Here is a 20,534-nt window from a genome sequence, read left to right on the forward strand (position 1 = left end):
GCCCAGAGTCCTCGGGCTTCGGGCCTTTGTTTCTGCCCACTTCTCCTGAGTGCAGTGGGTTGAAGGCCACCATGGCACAATGGCAAATGGCTCCGCTCCCGAGCTTTCCTGAAAGCCGGCCCCTCCCGAGCCCTGCTCCCCACCAGCTCCATCAGGGAATCTACTCTTCAACCAGGCCCGGCAAGCTGCTTCCCTCCCAGGTCCGCAGGCTTTTAAAAGCAGGGAGAAGCTGGAGATGTGACTGGCCCTTTGTCTGGCCCTCCCTCCCTGTCCCCTCTTGCAGGCCGGCTTTGTCTGGAAGCAGAGGGCCCGGGCCTCCACTGCTCCTTGCTCCCTCTCAGCCATCAAGGTTGGGGCCTCTTCTGCCTACCTCAGGCCAGTGTCCTCGAGACCGAGGCGAGGCTGCTGGCTGCTGTGGGAACGTCACGGGGTGGCTGAGCTACAGGGGAAGCTCTGTCCTCTGAAGAATTCACAGCTCTGGAGGGCACCGTGTTAGCCATTTGCATCTATAAGATTAGGGTATCGTTAACCTACAGCGAGTGTACACAGGGTAACTGCCTTCCTGTGCAAACCACACTGCTGTCAGGATGTGGGACATCTCTCTGACTCCAGAAAGTTCCCTCACATCTCTTCCCAGTCCACCCTCCCATTCTCCTGAGGTGACTTCTCCCTTCATTTTCTTTGGTACCGGGGATTGAACTCATGGCCTTGTGCTTGCAAGGCAGGCGGCAGAACCACTGAGTGAAATCCCAGGCCCTTCACTTCATTTTCTTCACCACAGATGAATCATGGAACCATGCAGTGGACCTCTCCTGACTTCTTTCACTCAATGTCATGTTTTTGAGATTTATCCATGTCGTGCCATTGTATCGGCAGCTTGTTCCTTTCTCTCTCCAATTTTGTTGTTTTTGTGTTTTTGAGACAGGGTCTCTACATGGCCTAGACTAGCCTCAAACTTGAGATCCTCCTGCTTCAACCTCCCCAGTGTCGGGGATTAGAGGCCTGCACCACCACACCCTGATACAGTAATTTGTTTCTTCTTACTTGTTATATAAGTACACCACAGCATCTTTTAAATGTTTTTTATTATACTACATCTTATCTGTTCATGTGTTGACAGACATGTTTCCAGATCATAAGTATTAAGAATGAAGTTGCTATAAACATTCCTATATTATAATCATTATGTACTGCAAACATACACTAACTTTTTTTTAAAAAAAAGTAAAATTGAAAAAAATTCTTGTACTGTATAAGACTTTTTGTGAACATGCGGGTTTCATTTCCCTCGGATAAATGCCTAGGAGTAGATACCAGGTCATATGATAAAAGCATGTTCGCATTTTTTAAGAAACTGCCAACTGGGCCGGGGATTTAGCTCAGTGGTTTTGATGCCTGCTCCACAAGCACAAGGACCTGAGTTTGATGACCGGTACCCCAAAAAAATACAAAAACAGAAACTGCCAACTATTTCCCCAGCCCTGGACCATTTAACCCATCTACCAGGAGTGTATGAGGTTCCACTTTTTCCACATCCTGGGCAACACTTGCTTTCTGTTTTTGTTGTTGTTGTTTTAAATTAACTTTACTGGTACACTCTAGATAAACATAATGATCACATTCATCATGGGGAATTTGTCTGAGCTCGGTCTGGACATGAGGCGGCATGAAGGGCTTGCTGACTGTGGAGTTCAAATGGTGCTGCTGTTTTTCCTTCCGTGTTAGCAACACATGCGAGGTGGCCTGGCACACGTCAGTGGCTTGTATTGGTGAGTAGCATTCCTTTTATGAAAACAGCACCATCTGTCCACTTTCCTCCAAAATTACAGCTTTTGAAATAAGCTTCATTGAGATATAATTCATATACCATAAAATTCACCTATTTATTTGTTTGTTTATTTATTTATTTTTGTGAAGGGCTTTTGTTTAATACATCTGAAAAGAATGCATATATGAAGATTGAGACGTGAGAAAGCATTGGTTCAACACTAATGTAATCTACAAGTATTAGGATTTTTGGGAAGGTGAAAAAAATTACCTAAACATTTTTATTTATTTATTTATTTTATTTTATTTTATTTTTTTGGTACCGGGGATCGAAATTGGGTCCTTGTGCTTGCGCAGCAGGCGCCGGAACCACTGAGCTAAATCCCTGGCCCCTGACCTAAACATTTTTAAAACCTGGAATATGCAACAAAAATAAACTGATAAAATCCTTATTAACACTTACTAAAACAGTCTCGGACTCCTTGTATGATCTTTATTAAACTAGAGAGCCTCAACTGGTTGCTATAGGGTTCCTCATATGCAAAACAGAAATAAGGGGATTTCCCTAGCTGGTCCCCATGTTGGTAAGTGTTCTTCCCTGCCCCCACCCACCCCCAGCTTCTTAATGAAGCAGGCCTGCATCCTCATAACCTGAAAGAGGATGCCAGTTATCCCCCAGGCATCTGTCTTGTAGCACCACCCCTAATATTTCCTCTGTAAGATCTTCAGCTGGGTTCTGTTCTAGGAACACCAAACACCAAGTTGCAAACCTATGCTAAGCATATAAGACAATGACAATGAAAATTTTTTAAATTACAAACTCAATCCATTTGGTGTATTTCAAAAGATGCAATACTTTTCTTCATTTATCAGTGAAAGAAGTTAAAATTAACTTCAAAAAAGAAATTAGCAAATGGCAAACAAATTTCCTTGAAAGTCACACTCACATATAGAGTGCATCCTAGAAAAGAGGAGGGGCAAGACAGCTTCCACCCACTCTCATGAGTTTCATCAAATACTGGACCTACTCAAGGGTGGAGAGAGAAAAGGCAACTTTCAAAAAGGAGTATATTATTAAATGAGGCATTTACTATACTCCTTCCTAAGAGCACCAGGTAGGGAACACATTTTTCTAAACTAGATCTAGGAAGTGGACTGTGGAATCAATCCATCCTCCTCCCCTAAGGGCTTTCCACTGGTTATTGAATTTAAAAAACAAGACTAAAAAACAATCCCCCCCCACACTCCCCCCCAAAAAAGAAGGAAAAAATACTAAGGTGTCCCAGATTACTCGCAAGTGGAACCAGGGAGCAGCTTCAACAATTCAAATTAGTCTGTTACAGAGTCATCACAAGCATGCCTTACTTTTTAAACAATAACAAAAAAAGTTTTTTTGAAACAAAACAAAAACTAGTACTGATCACTTTTCTGACAATCACAATTACTCAAAATTAACTAGTACTGGGAGGAGTGGGGCCATACCTATTGGCCTTGTCTCACATGAGTGCATGTGGGTAGGTGAAGGGCATTTGTCATTATTGCAGAAATGAATTTTAATTTTTAATCTTTAGTTTGATTTAAACATTGCTTTTAGTATGATGCTGACACCAGCTGTGCAGAAAGGGATCTGGAGAGATGTTCATAGCAGCACACACCTGTGGCTCTTCTTCGGTTCTGGAGGTTTCAGGGCAGCCAATATTGCTTCATCAAACATATTCTTTAGGCCTGTAGGGAACAGGGGAAGGGGACGTTACCAGAACCTCTGCAGTAAGTCCTAGTCTCCTTCAAGCCACGGCAGCACAAGGCGAATTACAGGAAAGGTAGAAAAATGAGACTGAGAAGAAGCTGAGCTTTAGGTCTGATAAGCACTGCTCTGGGGGGCAAAGACGACAGCCCCCAGTTTACTGGACCTTTTATTTAGTACTCAGTACATCAGGAGAAAAAAAATGTAACAAATGACTTGCAGAGACTTCAGTACATCCGCGTAAACAAGATGTAACAGTCCAAGAACAAGGAGGAACTGAGTAGATGTTTGTTCCTCCCAGGATGTCTTCAGCTCCCAGGATGCTTCTTTTTTTTTTTTTTTTGGTACCAGGGATCAAACTCGGGACCTTTTGCTTGCAAGGCAGGTGCTGGAACCACTGAGCTAAATCCCCGGCCCCTCAGGATGCTTCTTGTCCTGGAGAATCACAGCATCACCGGATCATTGAGGTCTCAGTTGTGACCAGAGGCCAAAATGGAATTATGTCTTGGAATTTCATGGTTTGGCTGTAGGCAGGAGAACTAAGCTAACCAAATGATTTTTCCCTAAAATTATGTAGCATTGCTCCCCACGTAGGCCTTTTTGTGTGAGTCCAGAACACTCCACATACTTGACAGCCTTCAGATCTCGGGCCAGCTTTTCAGCAGTCTCTGGAGTGATAGGTTTCTGTTTGTTCTTGGCAAGTTTGTCAATAGTAGAGGGGTAATCTCTGAGATCAATTTGGGTCCCAACAAGCAAGAAAGGAGTTTTTGGACAATGGTGAGTTATCTCAGTCACCCACTTTTCTTTCACATTTTCAAATGAGGGTGGAGAGACCACTGTAAAACAGACTAGAAATACATCTGTTTGTGGATAACTCAATGGTTGTAGTCTGTCATAAATCCTCTTGTCCTGCAGTATCAAAAATCCCCAGAGTATATGGCTCTCCACCAATCATAACTGTGACTGCATAGTTGTCAAAAATGGTTGGTACATATCCAGATGGAAATTTGTTTGTTGTATAAGATATCAGGAGACATGATTTACCAACAGCACCATCGCCCACAACAATGCACTTAATTGTCTGCATTGTGCGAATAGTTTAAATATTTCAAATTTGATGTTGACCTCAGCTTCTCTGCTGGGGCTCAATTCACTTATTTAAAAGCAGATGCATTGGGGCCGGGTATTTAGCTCAGTGGTTTCCTCGCCTGCTGCGCAAGCGCAAGGACTTGAGTTCGATCCCTGGTACCAAAAAAAAAAAAAGCACACACAGCGGCATTAGTATTTTCACAGGGATATGCAGCTTCCAGTGCAGTCAGCTTTAGGAATTTTCATCACTCCCCAAAGAAATCCTGTACCTATCCACGTTCTTCACCATCCCTATGATCCCTCCCAAGCCCTGGAAGCCACTCATCTACTTTCTGTCTCTGTAGATTTGCCTGTTCTGGCCATTTCATATAAATGGAGTCATACAGCTAGGCTTGGTGGTGCCCTTCTGTAATCCCAACACTCGGGAAGGCTGAGGCAGGAGGATTGCTGAGTTTGAGGCCGGCCTGGGCTACATAGGGAGAAGGCATCTCATATAAAAAAAAAGTTCATCATACAATATGTGGCCTTTTATACCTAGCATCTTCCAATTAGCATCATGTTCTCCCCACCCCCACCCTCGGTACTGGGGATCCAACTCAGGACCTTACACTTATGAGACAGGCACGGTGCCACTGAGCTAAGTCCCCAACCCAATCATGTTCTTAAAGTTCATTCATGTTGTAGCCTGTATCAATACTTCATTTTTTTCATTGCCAAATAATATTCCATTGTGTGGGCATACCACATTTTTATTCATCCATCAGTACATGGATATTTGAGTTATTTCTACTTTCTGGTTATTATAAATAATGTTGCTGTAGCTGGGCATGGTGGCACACACTTGTAATCTTAGCTACTCAGCAGGCAAGAAGATTGTGAGTTCAAGACCAGTATGGGGAACTTAGTGAGATCCTGTCTCAAAATAAAAAATAAGAAGAGTCGGGGTGAGGATCCTCCTGCCTCAGCCTCCCAAGTGCTGGGATCACAGGTGTGCACTGCCACACCCAGCCATAATTGATACATTTTCCAATGTGACTCCAAAGTCAAGGTGGGCTTTGAAGGTAAACTAGCCCTGGTCTGGGGGCCGCGCCCCCAGGGCTCTGCCAAAGGCTTGGGCCCAGCTCACCCCAGAACCAAGGACAGCTGCCCAGGGGACGCTGGGAAGGACCCTCCCTCAACTGCCCAGGAAGGTTCTGGGAGTTCGTTAGGCACAAGCCAAGCCCGCACTCAGGAGCGCTTGGACCCCATCGTCACACCTGTGCACACACAGGACCTCGGAGGCTGCGGCTGCGCCGGATCAGGTCACCCCGCACTGTCCAGGGCCCAGTCCGCTCTCCGGGCAGCAGGACTCCCGCTTCGGGCCTCAGGTGGGCCACTCAGGCCCTCAGTTCTGCCTGCTCTGTTCCTTTGAGCAGCAGACGTGAAAACAGAAGACCAGCGTCCAGCGAGCGGGGCTCAGAGAACACTGCTGAGTGCCTGTAAAAGGCCACTTAGAGCCCATTGTTGGGTCAGGCAGGACGGTTGGTGGCTTCTGAATGCACTAATGGATGTGCATTACCAGTGTCCTTCCTGGCCACCACGTCACTCTCCCTACCTCCAGCCCGCTGGAGAACGCTGCATTCTTCTGGAAGAGCAGCAGTCATGCCTGAGACCCTGACAAAGGCATTTCCTCCGCAAAGGACCATTGTGCTAGCTACTGAGTCAGAACGGCGGCCGCTGGCACCTGGGCTCTGTCTGGAAGAAGTGGCTGCAGGGATGTCACCCAGGAGAGCCTGTGCTGCCTGTGATCTCCGTGAAGCCTTCAGCAAACACGCTGCCTCCAGGAAGTCCACCCCGGTCACCTTCAGTCTGAAAAGTGACTGGACAAGGCCGTGATTCTGAAAGGACACAGCTCTTCAAGGCAGCGCCCGGCTCAGAGCCAGGGAGCCCGGGAACTGGGCGTTTCCGCAAAGCCTGGGGCTTTGTGCTGAGCAGCCTGGGGTAGAGACACATTTCAGGGGCTCCAGGGCTCAGGCTGGCCGTGCCCAAGCCCACCAGCCCTGGAGGTAGCAGCCTGCAGAGGAGCCCTGGTAGTCAAGGGGCCCCCCTGGCCTTCTTTGGGAGTTGGAGTGGGCAGAGCAGAGAACTGGAGCCTGGAGCAGGCCTGGAGAGAAGACGGCTGGAAAGATGGAGGTTGGAGGGCTCTGCCGTGCTCACAGGGCTGCATTCTGTGTGGTCACTGCTACCCCCACAGAGCTCTGTTTCAGCCCTGGAAGGTGCCCCGGGCCCCAGAGCACCTGAGCCAGAGCTCAGAGGGGAGGTGCCCGCCCAGGTGCCAAGGCCTGTGGGCATCGGAGCTGGGGCTGGAGCCCGGATCGTCTTGCCCCTCTTCTCCCTCCACCGGGGCTCTGCTTTGGCTCCGAGGGTGCTGGAAGCCAATTCCAGGGAGAGGTCTGGGCCTGGGCTCAGCCCAGGGCCTCCCCCTTCTGCTCCGCCCCCATCCAGACCATCCGGGCTGTGGCTGCTACACTAACGCTGTGCATTAGCAGATAAAAGCAGTCTCAAGGGTCTCTTCCTGAGGCCCCTTTGGCTGTAATGAAGCAAATTAAAACCCCATTCAGAGGTCAATTGAAATCTCTTTCATTCCAGTTCTCTGCACAAATTGATTCCTCTTTGCCCTTGGGGTCAAACTGAAGGCCCGAAGGGGCCCAGCTGTGCCTGGAACGGGAGCAGCTCAGTGAAAGGCTTGTGTGTGTCCGGGTGAAGCAGGAGTGGGATTCTTCCCATTCCCTGGGCCATCTGGGTCACCAGGGACCCTGTCCTCTCTAGTGCCGTGGACTTCAGGGCCCTTTTCTGGAGATGAGCTCCACACCTGTCCCCAAAGCCCACCAGCCTCCCTGCAGAGGAACTTTGAACTTGTGTTTGCGCTGATGACCTTGGTGGCAGTTAGGATCCCTCACACCTGTGTGAACCCTCTCAAACTCTGCGAGGCGGTGCTTTGAGTGAGACCAGAGCAACTCAGAGAGGTTAAGTAACTTGCTCAAGGTCACAGAGCTTGCTGGCTGTTCCCGTCTCCAAACACATTCAGCCCTAAATTAACCTAGTTGACAAGGTAAAGGGCAGCAGTCTTATTGTAGATAGGCAGTACAGGCAGTTGACAGTGAAAAGGACAATCTAGACACATTCATTGAAGGCCAGGATTGTAAAAGAAGAGAGACTTCTTTTCACTTGCCATAGCATGAATAGCAGTGATTGATATTCTAAACAGGTATCAATCACCTGGGTGAGGGCCAAGACCTTCCAGGAAAGGTCCCTGACCCACCCCAGACCAAAAATCCTTGCTCCTTCTTTGTGTGCTTGCTAAGTGACTTGCTTCCCCATTGGATCCCCATTTAATCCATAACACCTAAGCGACTATACTTGTCTCATTGGTTGATCATAGTTTTGTCTCACCTCATGTCCACCTTGTGATTTCTCATTGGATAAATATTACCTAAGCGACTGTACTTGCAAACTTATTAGTTGACTACAGTTTTGTCCCACTTTGACCCTGCCTCACCTTGTGGCTTCGTCCCATAAAACACCTCTGAGAAGCAGGGTCGGCGGGTAACACATTTTCTGGTCCCCCTTCTATCTCTCTTGTACAGAAGCTTTCTTTCTCTCAATAAATCTTTCCTACTCTTAACCACCATTGTTCCTAGAATTCATTCTTCAATTTTAGAGAACACGAACTTGCCATTTCAGATATCTGCTAGGTTTGGGAGTTACATCTATTCTCCCTACATCAATCTGACCCTAAGATGAAAACAAACAAAAAAACCACATTCAAAACATTCAAAGAATTTTTTAGGCAAAACGTCTCAAATCACTCATTTAAAAAATTATTTTGCAGTTTTTAAGTTTTAGTTTTCATTAGTACGTGTTTGCAGCATATAATGATTACATTCGTCTTGGAGAACTGGTACATGTACATAACATGTCTTAATTCTCATTATTTCCTAGGTTACCCATCTTTGGTTTTTGGTTTTTTTGGGTACTGGGGATCGAACTTGGGACCTTGCGCTTTCGAGGCACTCAGCGGCACCACTGAGGTAAATCCCCAGCCCTCAGTTACCCATCTTAAAGGACTTCAAAGGCATCCCCACCGCAGCTTGTAGGGTCCACTCCTCGAAAGGCTGCTGGCCTCCCCTTCCTCTCATTCTCCAGTAGCTTCTGGAACTCTCTTATCTTTTCCTGCCCAGGACACCCGCACTCTCTCTTCTGCTAAAAATCTTCTGTCCTCCCCTTCCCCATCTCCTCCTCTGCTTTCTTCATTGAATTTATCACCCTTCAGAATTACTCCGTGACGGCACCGTTACCGTTCTCCCCGCCAGAGCTGAGCCTTTGGTGAGCAGGCCCGGTGTGGCCTGGCGGGAGAAGGGCCCGCAGACCTTGTGGTGTGAATGCACGCACGCCGGAGCCAAGTCTGGGCTTGCCAGGTGAGCACTTTGCCCACACCTGGCCGCTTCGCACTGCTGAGTGCAGCACCCCTGACTGCCGGGCCTGGGTGGGGCTTCGGTGCTAATGCATCTAAGCCATTCTCTGCCCCAAGACCCACCTGCTTCCCTGTCTTCCCAGGTCTGTCACTTAAATGCTGCCAGTTTTTTCCTCCCCAGCATCCAGCTCACCCCAAGGTCTTCCCACTGTCCTTGCCCGACGCGTCCTTCCCAGGGACACTGGGGCTGTCCCTCTCCTCTCTCGCCAGTGTCTCTCTTACCTTGTCCTCCTTCCCTCTACCCTAGGAGATCGCCCACCCACCTTCTCCTCCATCACTTCTCCCCCAGGTGCTGTCAGGCCGTCTGTCCCCCTCGGCAGGAAGGAGGCCCCTCTCCCGGCCTCTGCAGCACCCTGGGCAGGTGCTCCCTGCAGCCAACCTGCAGACCAGGGCCTCAGTCTCCCCTCTTCTTACCCTTGAGAGGGGCGCTAATGGCAGGGCCAGAAGCTTTGGACTTAGGTTGGGATTGTGAGGGCCAGCGCCACCCCAGAGCTGTCCTTGGCCCTGTGGCCGCCAGGGAGAGGCCTCTGGAAGCGCATCACACACCCCTCACCCCACATCCTGCACCACCCGCAGCCCCACCTCCCCATGTTCACATGAAGAGGCCAGCGCTGCGTCATTTCTTTTTTTATTTTTTTAAATTTTATTTTAGTGCTGCGTCATTTCAAAGCAGGCCGCCTCCCTGTTTCAGGCTCCTCCGCAGAGGAGGGTGAGGTGGGGTGGGGTTGGGAGAATCACAAGCTTTGGAAACTGCCTGGAGAGGGGCCCCTTCGTCTCAAGGATGGAGTCTGTGTGAGCCAGCTCAGGCTGCCGGGCGCAGGTGGATGGCGGGCCTTTAAGGGCTCTCCTCTCCCAGTGAACTGTTCCCGGGACCCGAAAGCTGGGTGAGGCTGCCCCCCTCCTCCCCATCAAGACTGGGCTCTGCCAGCCCCACCCACGTGCTGTCCTCCCTGGCCGGTGGCCACCTCTGCACCTGCCTTTGTAAGGCACTCACACCCAGGTGACATCTCTGTTCCAATTAAACCCTCAAAGGTGAAAAGCTGCGCTGACGAGAGCCGCCCTGTCCTGCACCCACGGCCACCTGGCAAGACAGCAGCCAGGTGTGGGGGCCTCACCCGGCCCCTGAGCCTGCACAGGCGAGGGCCTCGTGTGACTCACCCAACAGGCTCCAACCCTGGGCTGCTCCTTCCCTCCCTCCCTCCCCTCCTGTCTCCTTCCTTCCCAGCCTCCTTCCCGCCAGCACTCCGAGGACATGGAGGAGAGGGGCTGGCGCTTGTGTGAGGCTAACCAGGGTCCAGGGCCTGCCAGGAGAGCGGCCCACACTCTACCCCACTGAGTTCCTGTGGCAGGCAGTGGCTGAGCCTAAGTGAAAAACAAACAGGAGTTTTGAACTCCTGAAATACTACAGGGAGGAGGCAAGTGAGGAGACTGCTGTTATGGGAGAGGAAAGGTAACACAGAGAAGGGGCAGGAGCCAGTGAGAAGGCCCCAGGAGGCGGCTCACCGGCTCACACCCCACCGCTGCTGTGACTGGAGCACAGTGCTTCCCCCGCTTCCCCTGCTGCGCCCCCAGGCCCCGCCTGTGCACCTCCTGGCCTTTCTTCACCCTGGCATGGCACAGGGAGGTTCCCACTGTTGGGGGACGGGTCGTTCCTGTGCATCCAATCTCTGATCTGCTTAAGATGTGGAGTATTTGGCTTTTCTTGGCCTTGTGTGCAGCGCGGGTTTCTGCTCCTCACCGGCTTATTCCTCCCAGCGTGTGGTCGGCTGTCGGCTCCTTCAGCCTGCAGGACCTCCACCCCTTACACTCACGACTGGATTTCTAGAAAGAGTTGTCTTGTTTTATGACAAGACCAAAGCGAGAAATAAGTACATCTGCAAAAATAATGGAGCGCATCTCTTCTACTAATAGAATAAGATGATGATCAGAAAGGATGCAGGTATGCAAATGACACGGAATATCTGAGCAACCACAGATATCTGTTCTTTCAATGTGTGCAGGAAACATGAAGATCATGGATCATAAGTCCATTTATTACGCAAGCCTTGAAAAATTTCTAAGGCCTGAAATCAAACATATTCTCTGACCAAAGGGAAATTGAGCTAGAAATTACTTTCAAAACATATCTAAAAAATCCCAAATGTTTGGAAGTTAACTGGAATGTTTCTCAGTAATCCACAGGTCAAAGAAGACATCTCAATGAAAAGAAGTTATTTGAACTGAATGGTAATGATAATATGGCATATCAAAATGTGTTAGCCATATCTGTATATATTAAGGAAATAAAGGCTGAATATCAGTCATCTAGGTAAACATAATTATTTAATGTCCAACTTAACAGTATAGAAAAAGCATTGCTAATTAAATCCATGGAATGTAGAAGGCAAGAAATAATAAGAGTAGAAATTTCAAAAATAGAAAGAAGTGTATATACAATAGAGAAAATTAATAAAACTAAGTTGATTCTTATAAAAGACTAATAGGATAAGCCCATAAGAAAACTCATTTAAAAAGAGAGAAGATATAAATTACCAACGTCAGAAGTGAGGGAGCCATAACTACAGATTCCTTAGATGCTAAGAAGATATAATTTTAAACCAATAAATTAAAGAGTTTAGATGAACAAATTCCTAGAAATATACTTTTTTTTTGGTACCAGGGATCGAACTCAGGACCTTGTGCTTGTGAGGCAGGCACAGCACCACTGAGCTAATTCCTGGCCCCAGAAATATACGTCTTACTAAAATCGACACAAGAGGAAATAGACAAAGGGAATTGTGCTATTTGTGACACTGAATCTATAATTAAAAACTGTTCACCAAGCAAACTTAAAGACCTAGATGGCATCACTGATGAACCATGTAAGGAAGAGATCATACCATTGTACACAAATTCTGCTGCATTTTAATAATGGAGGGAGGGATTTCCTCCCTTTGTTTAATGAGAGCAGCATAATTTTGATACCAAAATCTGAGAGGAATTCCACAAGAAGGAAAAATTACAGGCCAATCTCACAAACATAGGAGCAAAAGTCTGAAATGAAATATTAGCAATCTCCCAGTGCTGTGGAAAGATAACACTATAATAAAACCTAGGAAGGCATAGTAGGTTTGACATTGAAAAATCAGCAAAGGGCAGTGGTGTATCTTTCCTGGTGGCATCTGCAGAAGTTAGAGTTCATTGAGTGGCCGGAAGCCACTTTTATATTTAGTGGCTATGGTGGTGACAGTGTCACCTGTTCCTGGTACTGGTCTGATTTTCTTTCTCCACTGGAGTCCAGTGGCCTGATTTTGGCCATGGTTCCAGCCACCCTTCACCCCTGCCTGCCTTTAGATCCCAGTTTCCCAGCTTGCCTTGGTAAACATGGCCTGTGGTTCCCAGTGTGGGCAGTGGCCTTCACTCACATCCATCAAAACAGGTTCCTCTGGGTGTAACTAACAACCCAGCTGACAGAGCAGGACTGAAGCTGGGCCACTCTGAACTATTCCTGCTCTGATTGAATGCTACCACCAGCTGCCTCCTAAGGTTATAGAAATAATACAAAGAAACTCTGGCTGTGGTGGTGTAGGCTGAGGCAGGAGGATCGAAAGTTCGAACCTAGCCTAGGCAACTTAGTCACTTAGGGAGACCCTATCTTGAAATAAAAAATTTTACAAAGGGCTGGGGATATAGCTTAGTGTGAAGATCTTGGGTTTGATCCTCAGTACCACCACCACCACCAGTGATAATAATAACAACAACAACAACAACAACAATGATAATAAGGAGGAGGAGAAGGAAAAGAAGAAAAAGAAGAAGGAGGAGGAGGAAGAGGTGAAGGAGGAAGAGGAAATCGCCATTTGATTGAAAGAACTCACAAGCCTGGTGGTGGCAGGAACAGGGGCGAGTGGGGAGGAGAGGACAGCAGTGAGCTAGTCCAGGCCCTGCAGACGACATGTGCAGATGAGATGGGGCTGAGGTCTGTGAAGAACAGCACGGCCTTGGCAGGAAGAATGACCAAAGGGGGCTTAAGACAAAGGGGCAAGCCGAACCTTAAGGCAAGCCCTCGTTTCTGCTGCTGGGAGGGAGGAAGGGTGTTCAGCTGCAGGAGCAGCTTGGACAGACAAGAGCAGTACCACAGAGTGTGAACATCGGGACGGCTGCACGCCAGGATGCGAGATGAGCCTGGGAGGCCCTTGGAAGAGGCCAGGCCAGGCGAGAGGCACCTTGATCATGTTAGAGGAGCTTCGTTCCATCTTATGGAGCAAAAGGGAAAGGTTGCTGAACATTGTCAGTGTTACCATCCAGAAAAGCTGAGTTCTCAAGGGAGCCTTGGGACTGAACACCTTCCTGCAGCTGGAGAGTAACTCGCCTGGGCCTGAGCCCCAGTTCAGCCCCAGGCCTCCCTGCCTCAGGCATCACTCCTCACAGCTGGGTTTGTCCGGGGTCAGTAGTTCCCCCATTTCGGGCTCCAGTGCTGCCCTTTCCCTGTCCTGACATGTGAGCCTAGTGTCAAGCCAGACTCCAGGGCTGGGCCAGATGTCCACAGAGGGTGGAAGAAGGGCCGTAGGGCAAGGCCTTAGCTGCCCTCCCCAGAGTGCCACCTTCCAGTGAACTGAACGATGCTAAGTGGCTTTCAGGGCATAGAGAGGAGCCTGCTCCGGCCTAGGACTGGGGAGCAGCCTAGGGTGCAGTGGAGTTCACCTCCCACCTGCGGGAAGCTGTCCTGGGGCCCAGGAGGGCGGCTCCTGACTCCACTCAGAGCCCCGAAGTGGAACAGAGAGAGACTGCCATTCCTCACCAGGTCACCAGGTCCCAACGCTGGGCAAATCGGAGGCGTGGCAAATGCAGCCCCTCGGGGGTGGTATTCGCCTCAAATGCCAGGAGGCAGGTGCAGCTCCGGACCCTGTCCTCGGCACCCCGGGAGGCGCGCGGCCGGCCCACACCGGGGTGCTAAGCCCTGTGCCCTCAGCGGACAGGAAGCCACGCCTTCGGTTCAGTTCTGACCACCAGCTGCCCGGGCCCTCGCAGCCCCCGCCGTCCAGGGCCCCCCTTCCCTCGCCGGGGAGTCGCTTTTGCGCAGCAGAAACGCTGCGGGGAAGGTCAGGGCCAGCCCTGCACGTATATAAGGAGCCCGAGAGCGACAGAGGCCAGCGGCAGAGGAGCCGGGGAGAAGGGACGCGAGCCGCCAGAGCCCGGGGCCCAGAGCAGCGCCCAGCACAGGTAGGGGCGCCGCGGGCCGAGCTCTGGCCGAACTTTCTGGGCCGGCAGAGCCGCGAGCTCGGCGCCGGGACGGTGGACGGCGGGCGAAGGGCCCGAGGGCGGCTGCCCTCGGGTGGGGACCCCGGGCCCGGGCGGCTGGGACCCCAGACGCCCCGCGCCCCGAGGGAGGTGCTCGGAGAGGCCCCGAGGCTCCTTTCCTCGGCTTCCTGGATCTGTCGGGTCTTCAAAGTAAGGCACCACGAACCCGGCGCGAAGCAAGGCTGGAAACGGGGCGGGAAAGGGCTGCCGAGGGCGCTGCTTGCACCACAGGCTTGCAGCCGAAGGCCCTGAACCCTCGCTTCCCTGCCGCCTGGGCGCCGGGGCGGGCGCGCTTCGGGGTCACCAGGTCCGGGCGGAGCTGTCCGCGGTCCTGAAACGCCGCACGGCGCCGGGCCCATCCCGAGCGTCTGACCCTCCACGCTCCTCGCGTGTACCCCAGGCCCGCGTGGCTTCCACAGAATGGCTGGAAGGGGCCAGGGGAAATAAAAGTGTGCATTTGCTTCATTGGCTTATAGAACTAGAGATTAGGGCTCCTTTAATGACTTCCTTTTTCATGGCACTTTCGCTGTAGGACTTGACAGAGGCGCCTTACGGCGCAAGGACGAAACTGCCTCTCTGCCCCTCCAACTTTTGCAGAAGGGGTTGGCCGACTTAGATTCGCTGTCACAGTGGTTTAGTTCAGGCTCCCCCCGCATGAAGTCCCGATTAGTGTAGTTCTATTATAAAGAATGTCAAGATTAACACACTCTAAGTTTCCGTTTTCCAGGGCTTTCAATTATTGGGTTATTATACCCTCCACTTAGCAACAACAAAAACAGTCCATGTGGCATGTAGCCCAGGGTTTTGTTACTTTTTAAAGATGACACAAATGAGATAATATTTATTATAGAAAGATGAAAAATACACTAACCAGGCAAGCTGCTTTCAGGAAACCGTCTAACGTTTTACAAATAGACCAGGTGTTCCAGGGGGAGGGGCGTGGGAAGGTTACTGTGTTGCACAAGGCAGCCATCATGGCAGAAGGAGAGAAGCTCTCCCGGGGGCTCTCCAGGAAAGCGTGAAATCCTGATGGAGGCCTTTGGAAAACGGAAGTCATTCCAGCATGGCCAGTTTTAGGAAGTAGAATGCAGCTGAGGGGCTGAGTGTGGCGGCACACGCCTGTAATCCACACCTGGACTCTGGGAAGCTGAGGCAGGAGAACTGCACGTTCAAGCCCACCCTGAGCAACCTAGTCACTGAGACCGTGTCTCAAATTTAAAAATAAAGAAAGTCTGGAGATGCAGCTCAGTGTGAAGGCCCTGGAATCAATCTCTAGTACACGCACACACACAGAGTTGAGGAGACTGTCAGATCTGTATGATTTTTCTCTAACATGTTGTTTTATACTACCTACCTTTTTTCTGCCTCTCCTGTAACGGCTGGATCTAATTCTGACCTGAATGTGCCGCGAGATTCAGCGCTCTGATCTAATTGGCTTGTTCACCAAGTTCAGGCCGCCTGGTTGAACTGGAGCAGGAGCAAACTATCCTCGGAGCAGCCTGTCCCGCGATCCGTAGGGAGCGAACAGCAACGCCGGCTGACCAACGCTCTCGCTGCCGTCCCTTAAGCAGAGGTTGCCGGGCCGGCGCCCTGGCTGCCAGCGCCATCTAATGGCCGCTCTGAGATTACTCGGCCCAAGCCGGGCCATCTTTCGGAAAAGACACCGGAGGCGGGCCAGCTCCTGAGGAAGGGGCAGGGTGTGGCAGAGAGAGGGAAGTGGCTTCCTGAAGTGGACAAGGAGGAGAGGGAGGACTTTTTCACTTCCACAGCCTTCCCCCAGAAAGATCTGGTCCACATCTCTCCGAAGGAGAGCTTTCCCCACCCCCTTTAAAGTTAGTGTGTGTTTGTGATAACTGGTATGTATGTATGCATACGGTATCCTCATCCTTTTTACTCCCGCTTCCCCTCCCTTCTGAGATTTCTTTTAGCCAAACTTATTTTAAAGTGTAAATGTTCATTAGGAGTGACAAGACACTAAAGTCATCCACACCTTAATTATGAATACTTTTTTTTTTCTACTGGGGATCGAACTCGGGATCTTGCAATTTCGAGGCAGGGGGTGGAACCACTGAGCTAAATCCCCAGCCCTATGATGAATACTTTTCTCCTCTAATTAGATTTCTTTCTAACAGTGGGTGGAGAAGATCTGAAATCCAAAATGACTGTAGAGCTGGTGGTGAGCTGATCACAGGTCAGGTGTGGTTCCAGTCCAGCTGGGTGAGGGGGACACAGCAATATAAGAGCTAGTGGTGCTGGGCACAGGGCTGGGCACCAGGAGCCACAGGCACCATGGATGCCCCTCTCCCATTTCCCCTGGACCTCTTGACCCAGCATCTGCCCAGAGGTGACACCTTGGATTCTTCTGTAGTATCTCCTATGGCTGCTCACGTGGGAGCTTAGCTCCCTTGCAGTCTCTCTGCCCGTATTTCCCCCTCAGCACCTCCATTCTTTTCAAGCCCACCCATTTGGGACTACGATATGCGAGAGACTCAGGGACAAGAGGTCTGATGTGAAGGAGCCAGTTTTAGGAGAATTAGCTTTAACACTAAACCTCTCCAAACTTACTAGTCTAGGAAATAGGGATCAACTGAAAGACTCTGCACAGGACATCAAATTGGGTTGTATGAGGCTTTGACTAATAGGCTTGGAATTTTAAGTGTCTTTATGTAAGTCTAATATTCACGGGGAGGCAGTGTTTCAGAGGAATGATAGGATGCTGGTGGAGGACAGGAATTTTGGAGTCCTTTGTCTGTCTCAAGTTATTCCCCCCCTTGCATCTGGAGTGCTAGGATTACAGCCTCATGGAAGCAGTGAAATAAATCTCTGTGCTGAAAGCAGAATTTAGCCTTACCTTGTTATGAATACAAATGTCATTGTCTCTCATGAGCTTCAGATTCCTCATCTCTCAAATGAATGGCTGTACCAAGCGATTCCCCCAAAGAGCTTCCATTTCCAGCCTCTGTAGGGCCCTGGTTTTAGCAGAGATAAGGGGGAAATGGTCATAGTTTTCCTAGGTCCTGTTCCTCTCCTCCCCACAACTCCACCTTGTACATCTCTCATCTTCTCAGTGCTGCTCCTGACCTCAAAAAGCCTTGGACTCCACAAGCAAGTGCTGTTGGTATTGGCTTGCAGTCCTTCCTGGTGAGTGTCCAACATTGTTCTGCTCCTTGCAGGGGTCCCACCAATCTTGTTTGCCTCTGCAGAGCCTCAGCCTGCCACCCGGAAGATGCCGAGTTCATGCTACAGCCGCTCGGGGGCCCTGCTGCTGGCCTTGTTACTTCAGGCCTCCATGGAAGTTCGTGGCTGGTGCCTGGAGAGCAGCCAGTGTCAGGACCTCACCACAGAAAGCAACCTGCTGGTATGTGGGCTGTGGATACCACCTTGGTTTGGGCATCAAGTGGGACTGGGGCTGGGACAGCTCAAAAGAAAGGGGTGTGGGAAGGGGAAATTCATTTCCATTAACTGGGGAGTGACTCAACCCAGGGCAGAAGCAGAACTTTGCTGTGACCTCAAAATTGAGGCAATGAGAGGAAGCAGCAGCTTCAGGGAGAAGACTGGTCCACAGCTTCTGCTTGACTATCCTCACTGTCTGCCCTGTCTCCTAGGGAGAGCCCACCCTACTGAAACCAGTTAGAGATAGTGCCATAACAACAATAATGGCTCCATCAACTGACACCATGCCTTCAACCTTTTAGCCCCCAAATCATTCATTTTTAAATAGCCTCACATCACCTACTATTTTTACTCCATATATTTTCCCCCTTTATCTGCTACCAGTTACAAAGCCAGCTAAGTATTTCCATGAACATGTCTAGAGGGAGAAGGAAAGGCCAAGGTATCTGTTTTTGGTAATGGTGCCAAATATCTTATGCTTCTCTTTCTCCTGGAGGACTGGCCTTCCTCTGCAGTCTTTCCAGAAGCATGGCAGGCTGGTGCTTCCTTCAGGTCACCACAAGGGTGTGTGTGTGTGTGTGTGTGTGTGCGCACACGTGTGCATGTTCAGGGCCTGCCAAGGGAGGGCAAAATACCCACACTACATCTTCAGTGTTTTACCAATAGAGAAGCTGAGTTAAGGTGAAGGAAGAGATTTCCTCAAAGATACAGAGCAGTTTTCATGTATGATATAAAAGAGAAATAAAAAGAGTCCAGGGAATTCTGCTGAATTTTTTAGATAGACCCAAGAGGCTTTTGATTTGAGACACTCACTCCACAGCCTCTCTTGCTGAGAGCTCACTGGGGAAGGTGCACTGGACACCGTCAGAGCCCATGGGTTCTAGTCCCACTTCTGTCACCAATGAGTAGCAGGGACAAGGCTCTTTCATCTCCACAAGCCTCCCATTCCATTATCGGTTCAAGGGAGGCAAGTCTAAACTAGGTAGTTTTAATTTTCCACCGTTAACATTTTGCAGTGTCAATAATTTTAAATACGTGCAGTAAAAAACTCCCAACTCAGAAGAGTGGGTGGGATCCTTCTGTTTTTTCCTCCGAGGTTCCCAGGGACTGAACCGCAGCCAATGGACCATTTTCCTAAGCAAACAGTGTTTTCGCAATTGAATCCTCTAGGGACAGGGAACAGAGATACAGGCTCCACGGCACATGCCATGAAAATAACCCTAGTTTTGCATCTTTCCCTCTAATCTCAATGAGGTGAAGGGAAATGAATAATCCTGTCCCAAAGTTCACTGCCAGGGGAAAGTACAAGATTAGCTGGGAAGACTCAGAAGAGCAAGAGAAAATGGCCCAGTGGGAAGTTTTTGAGACATGGTGCAGAGATAGGGCTGGGTAAAGCATGGAGTAGTTTTGCAGAGTAAGATCGAAGCACTGTTGTAAAATACAGGCAGGCCCTCGAGGGCGGACTTCCATTATCCAGATCCTCCTCTAAATTTCAGCCCCATGTCTTTCCTGGACTCGAATGGAACAATATCTATTTGCTCAATAGTCATTAAGTCCCAACAACTACCACCCGTCTGCTTTTGGGAAACATTTCTTATATATCAGGCATATAATGCTAAGAAACTACTCCCCAGAGGCGGGTAAGGACCAACAAGTGAGCCATGGAATGGGATGGCGCGTTTGCGGGGATCCCCAGAGGGACGCTGGGGTACAGGGGCAAGTGAGGCAGATGACGTCCGTGGGTGCAGAGAAACCTGGTGGCCCGCATACTGGGCAGGGCGGCCTCGAGGTGAGACATGTGGCGCATGTGGCAGAGGGGAGGCAGCCAGAGGGCCGCCCCTCCTCATGGCCTGCGCTCCCCCCAGGCGTGCATCAGGGTCTGCAAACCCGACCTCTCCGCGGAGACGCCAATGTTTCCGGGCAACGGCGACGAGCAGCGGCTGACGGAGAACCCCCGGAAGTACGTCATGGGCCACTTCCGCTGGGACCGCTTCGGCCGCCGGAACAGCAGCCGGGGCGGCGGCGTGAACCACAAGCGTGAGGAGGAGGTTGCGGCGGGCGAAGGCCGCGTCCCGCTGCCCATTGGCGACCCCGGGTTCCGCGGCGATGGCCCCGAGCCGGGTGCGCGCGAGGGCAAGCGCTCCTACTCCATGGAGCACTTCCGCTGGGGCAAGCCTGTGGGCAAGAAGCGGCGCCCCGTGAAGGTGTACCCGAACGGCGCGGAGGACGAGTCGGCCGAGGCCTTCCCGCTCGAGTTCAAGAGGGAGCTGGCGGGGGAGCGGCCCGCGGCGGCGCCCGGCCCCGACGACCTGGAGCTCGGCCTGCTGGCGGAGGCGGAGGCGGAGGCGGAGGCGGAGGCCCGGGCCGGGGCGGGGGCGGCCGAGAAGAAGGACGACGGGCCCTATCGCATGGAGCACTTTCGCTGGGGCAGCCCGCGCAAGGACAAGCGCTACGGCGGCTTCATGAGCTCGGAGAAGGGCCAGACGCCGCTGGTGACGCTGTTCAAGAACGCCATCATCAAGAACGCCCACCAGAAGGGCCAGTGAGGCGCCCAAGCCCGCGCCTCCGGCTGCCGAAGCTGCCCGTAGTTAGGAAATAAAGCCTGTCAAATCTCGCAGCCGCCTCTGACTTGAAAGTAGACTGTGCGAACAAAATGCAAATACGCAGCCATCAAAGAGCAGCGTGTAGTGGAGGGGAAACTGGTTTCCATGTGCCCGAGTGCTGTAGCATATTTCGTTAGCGGGCGGT

At 50.7% G+C, this 20,534-nt stretch overlaps 1 protein-coding gene, 1 long non-coding RNA gene and 1 pseudogene across 5 annotated transcripts; 1 reads left to right on the forward strand and 2 right to left on the reverse strand.

Annotated features, from left to right (window-relative positions):
• Window positions 1-3,073: 3,073 nt before the first annotated feature.
• LOC101718393 (cell division control protein 42 homolog) lies at window positions 3,074-4,750 on the reverse strand (annotated as a pseudogene).
• Window positions 4,751-9,725: 4,975 nt separating this feature from the next.
• LOC110347909 (uncharacterized) lies at window positions 9,726-17,662 on the reverse strand. Of its 4 annotated transcripts, XR_002392806.2 has the most exons (4): window positions 17,475-17,662; window positions 17,245-17,362; window positions 15,748-16,074; window positions 9,726-10,948 (listed from the first exon to the last, which is right to left on the reverse strand). It is a non-coding gene; the product is annotated as an uncharacterized LOC110347909 (long non-coding RNA). The 4 variants fall into 4 exon arrangements; XR_002392808.2 differs by lacking the exon at window positions 15,748-16,074; XR_015453233.1 differs by having other exon boundaries at window positions 15,748-17,362.
• Pomc (proopiomelanocortin) lies at window positions 17,603-20,400 on the forward strand. Its single transcript, XM_021253566.2, has 2 exons — window positions 17,603-17,751; window positions 19,652-20,400. The coding sequence occupies exons 1-2, from the start codon at window positions 17,620-17,622 to the stop codon at window positions 20,330-20,332; spliced, it is 813 nt and encodes a 270-aa protein (XP_021109225.2). The 5' UTR covers window positions 17,603-17,619; the 3' UTR covers window positions 20,333-20,400.
• The last annotated feature ends 134 nt before the right edge of the window (window positions 20,401-20,534 follow it).

This window comes from Heterocephalus glaber, unplaced genomic scaffold, assembly GCF_053883595.1.
Source record: "Heterocephalus glaber isolate CG9 unplaced genomic scaffold, H.glaber_assembly_v1.0 deba00001457, whole genome shotgun sequence".
Lineage (NCBI taxonomy): Eukaryota > Metazoa > Chordata > Mammalia > Rodentia > Bathyergidae > Heterocephalus > Heterocephalus glaber.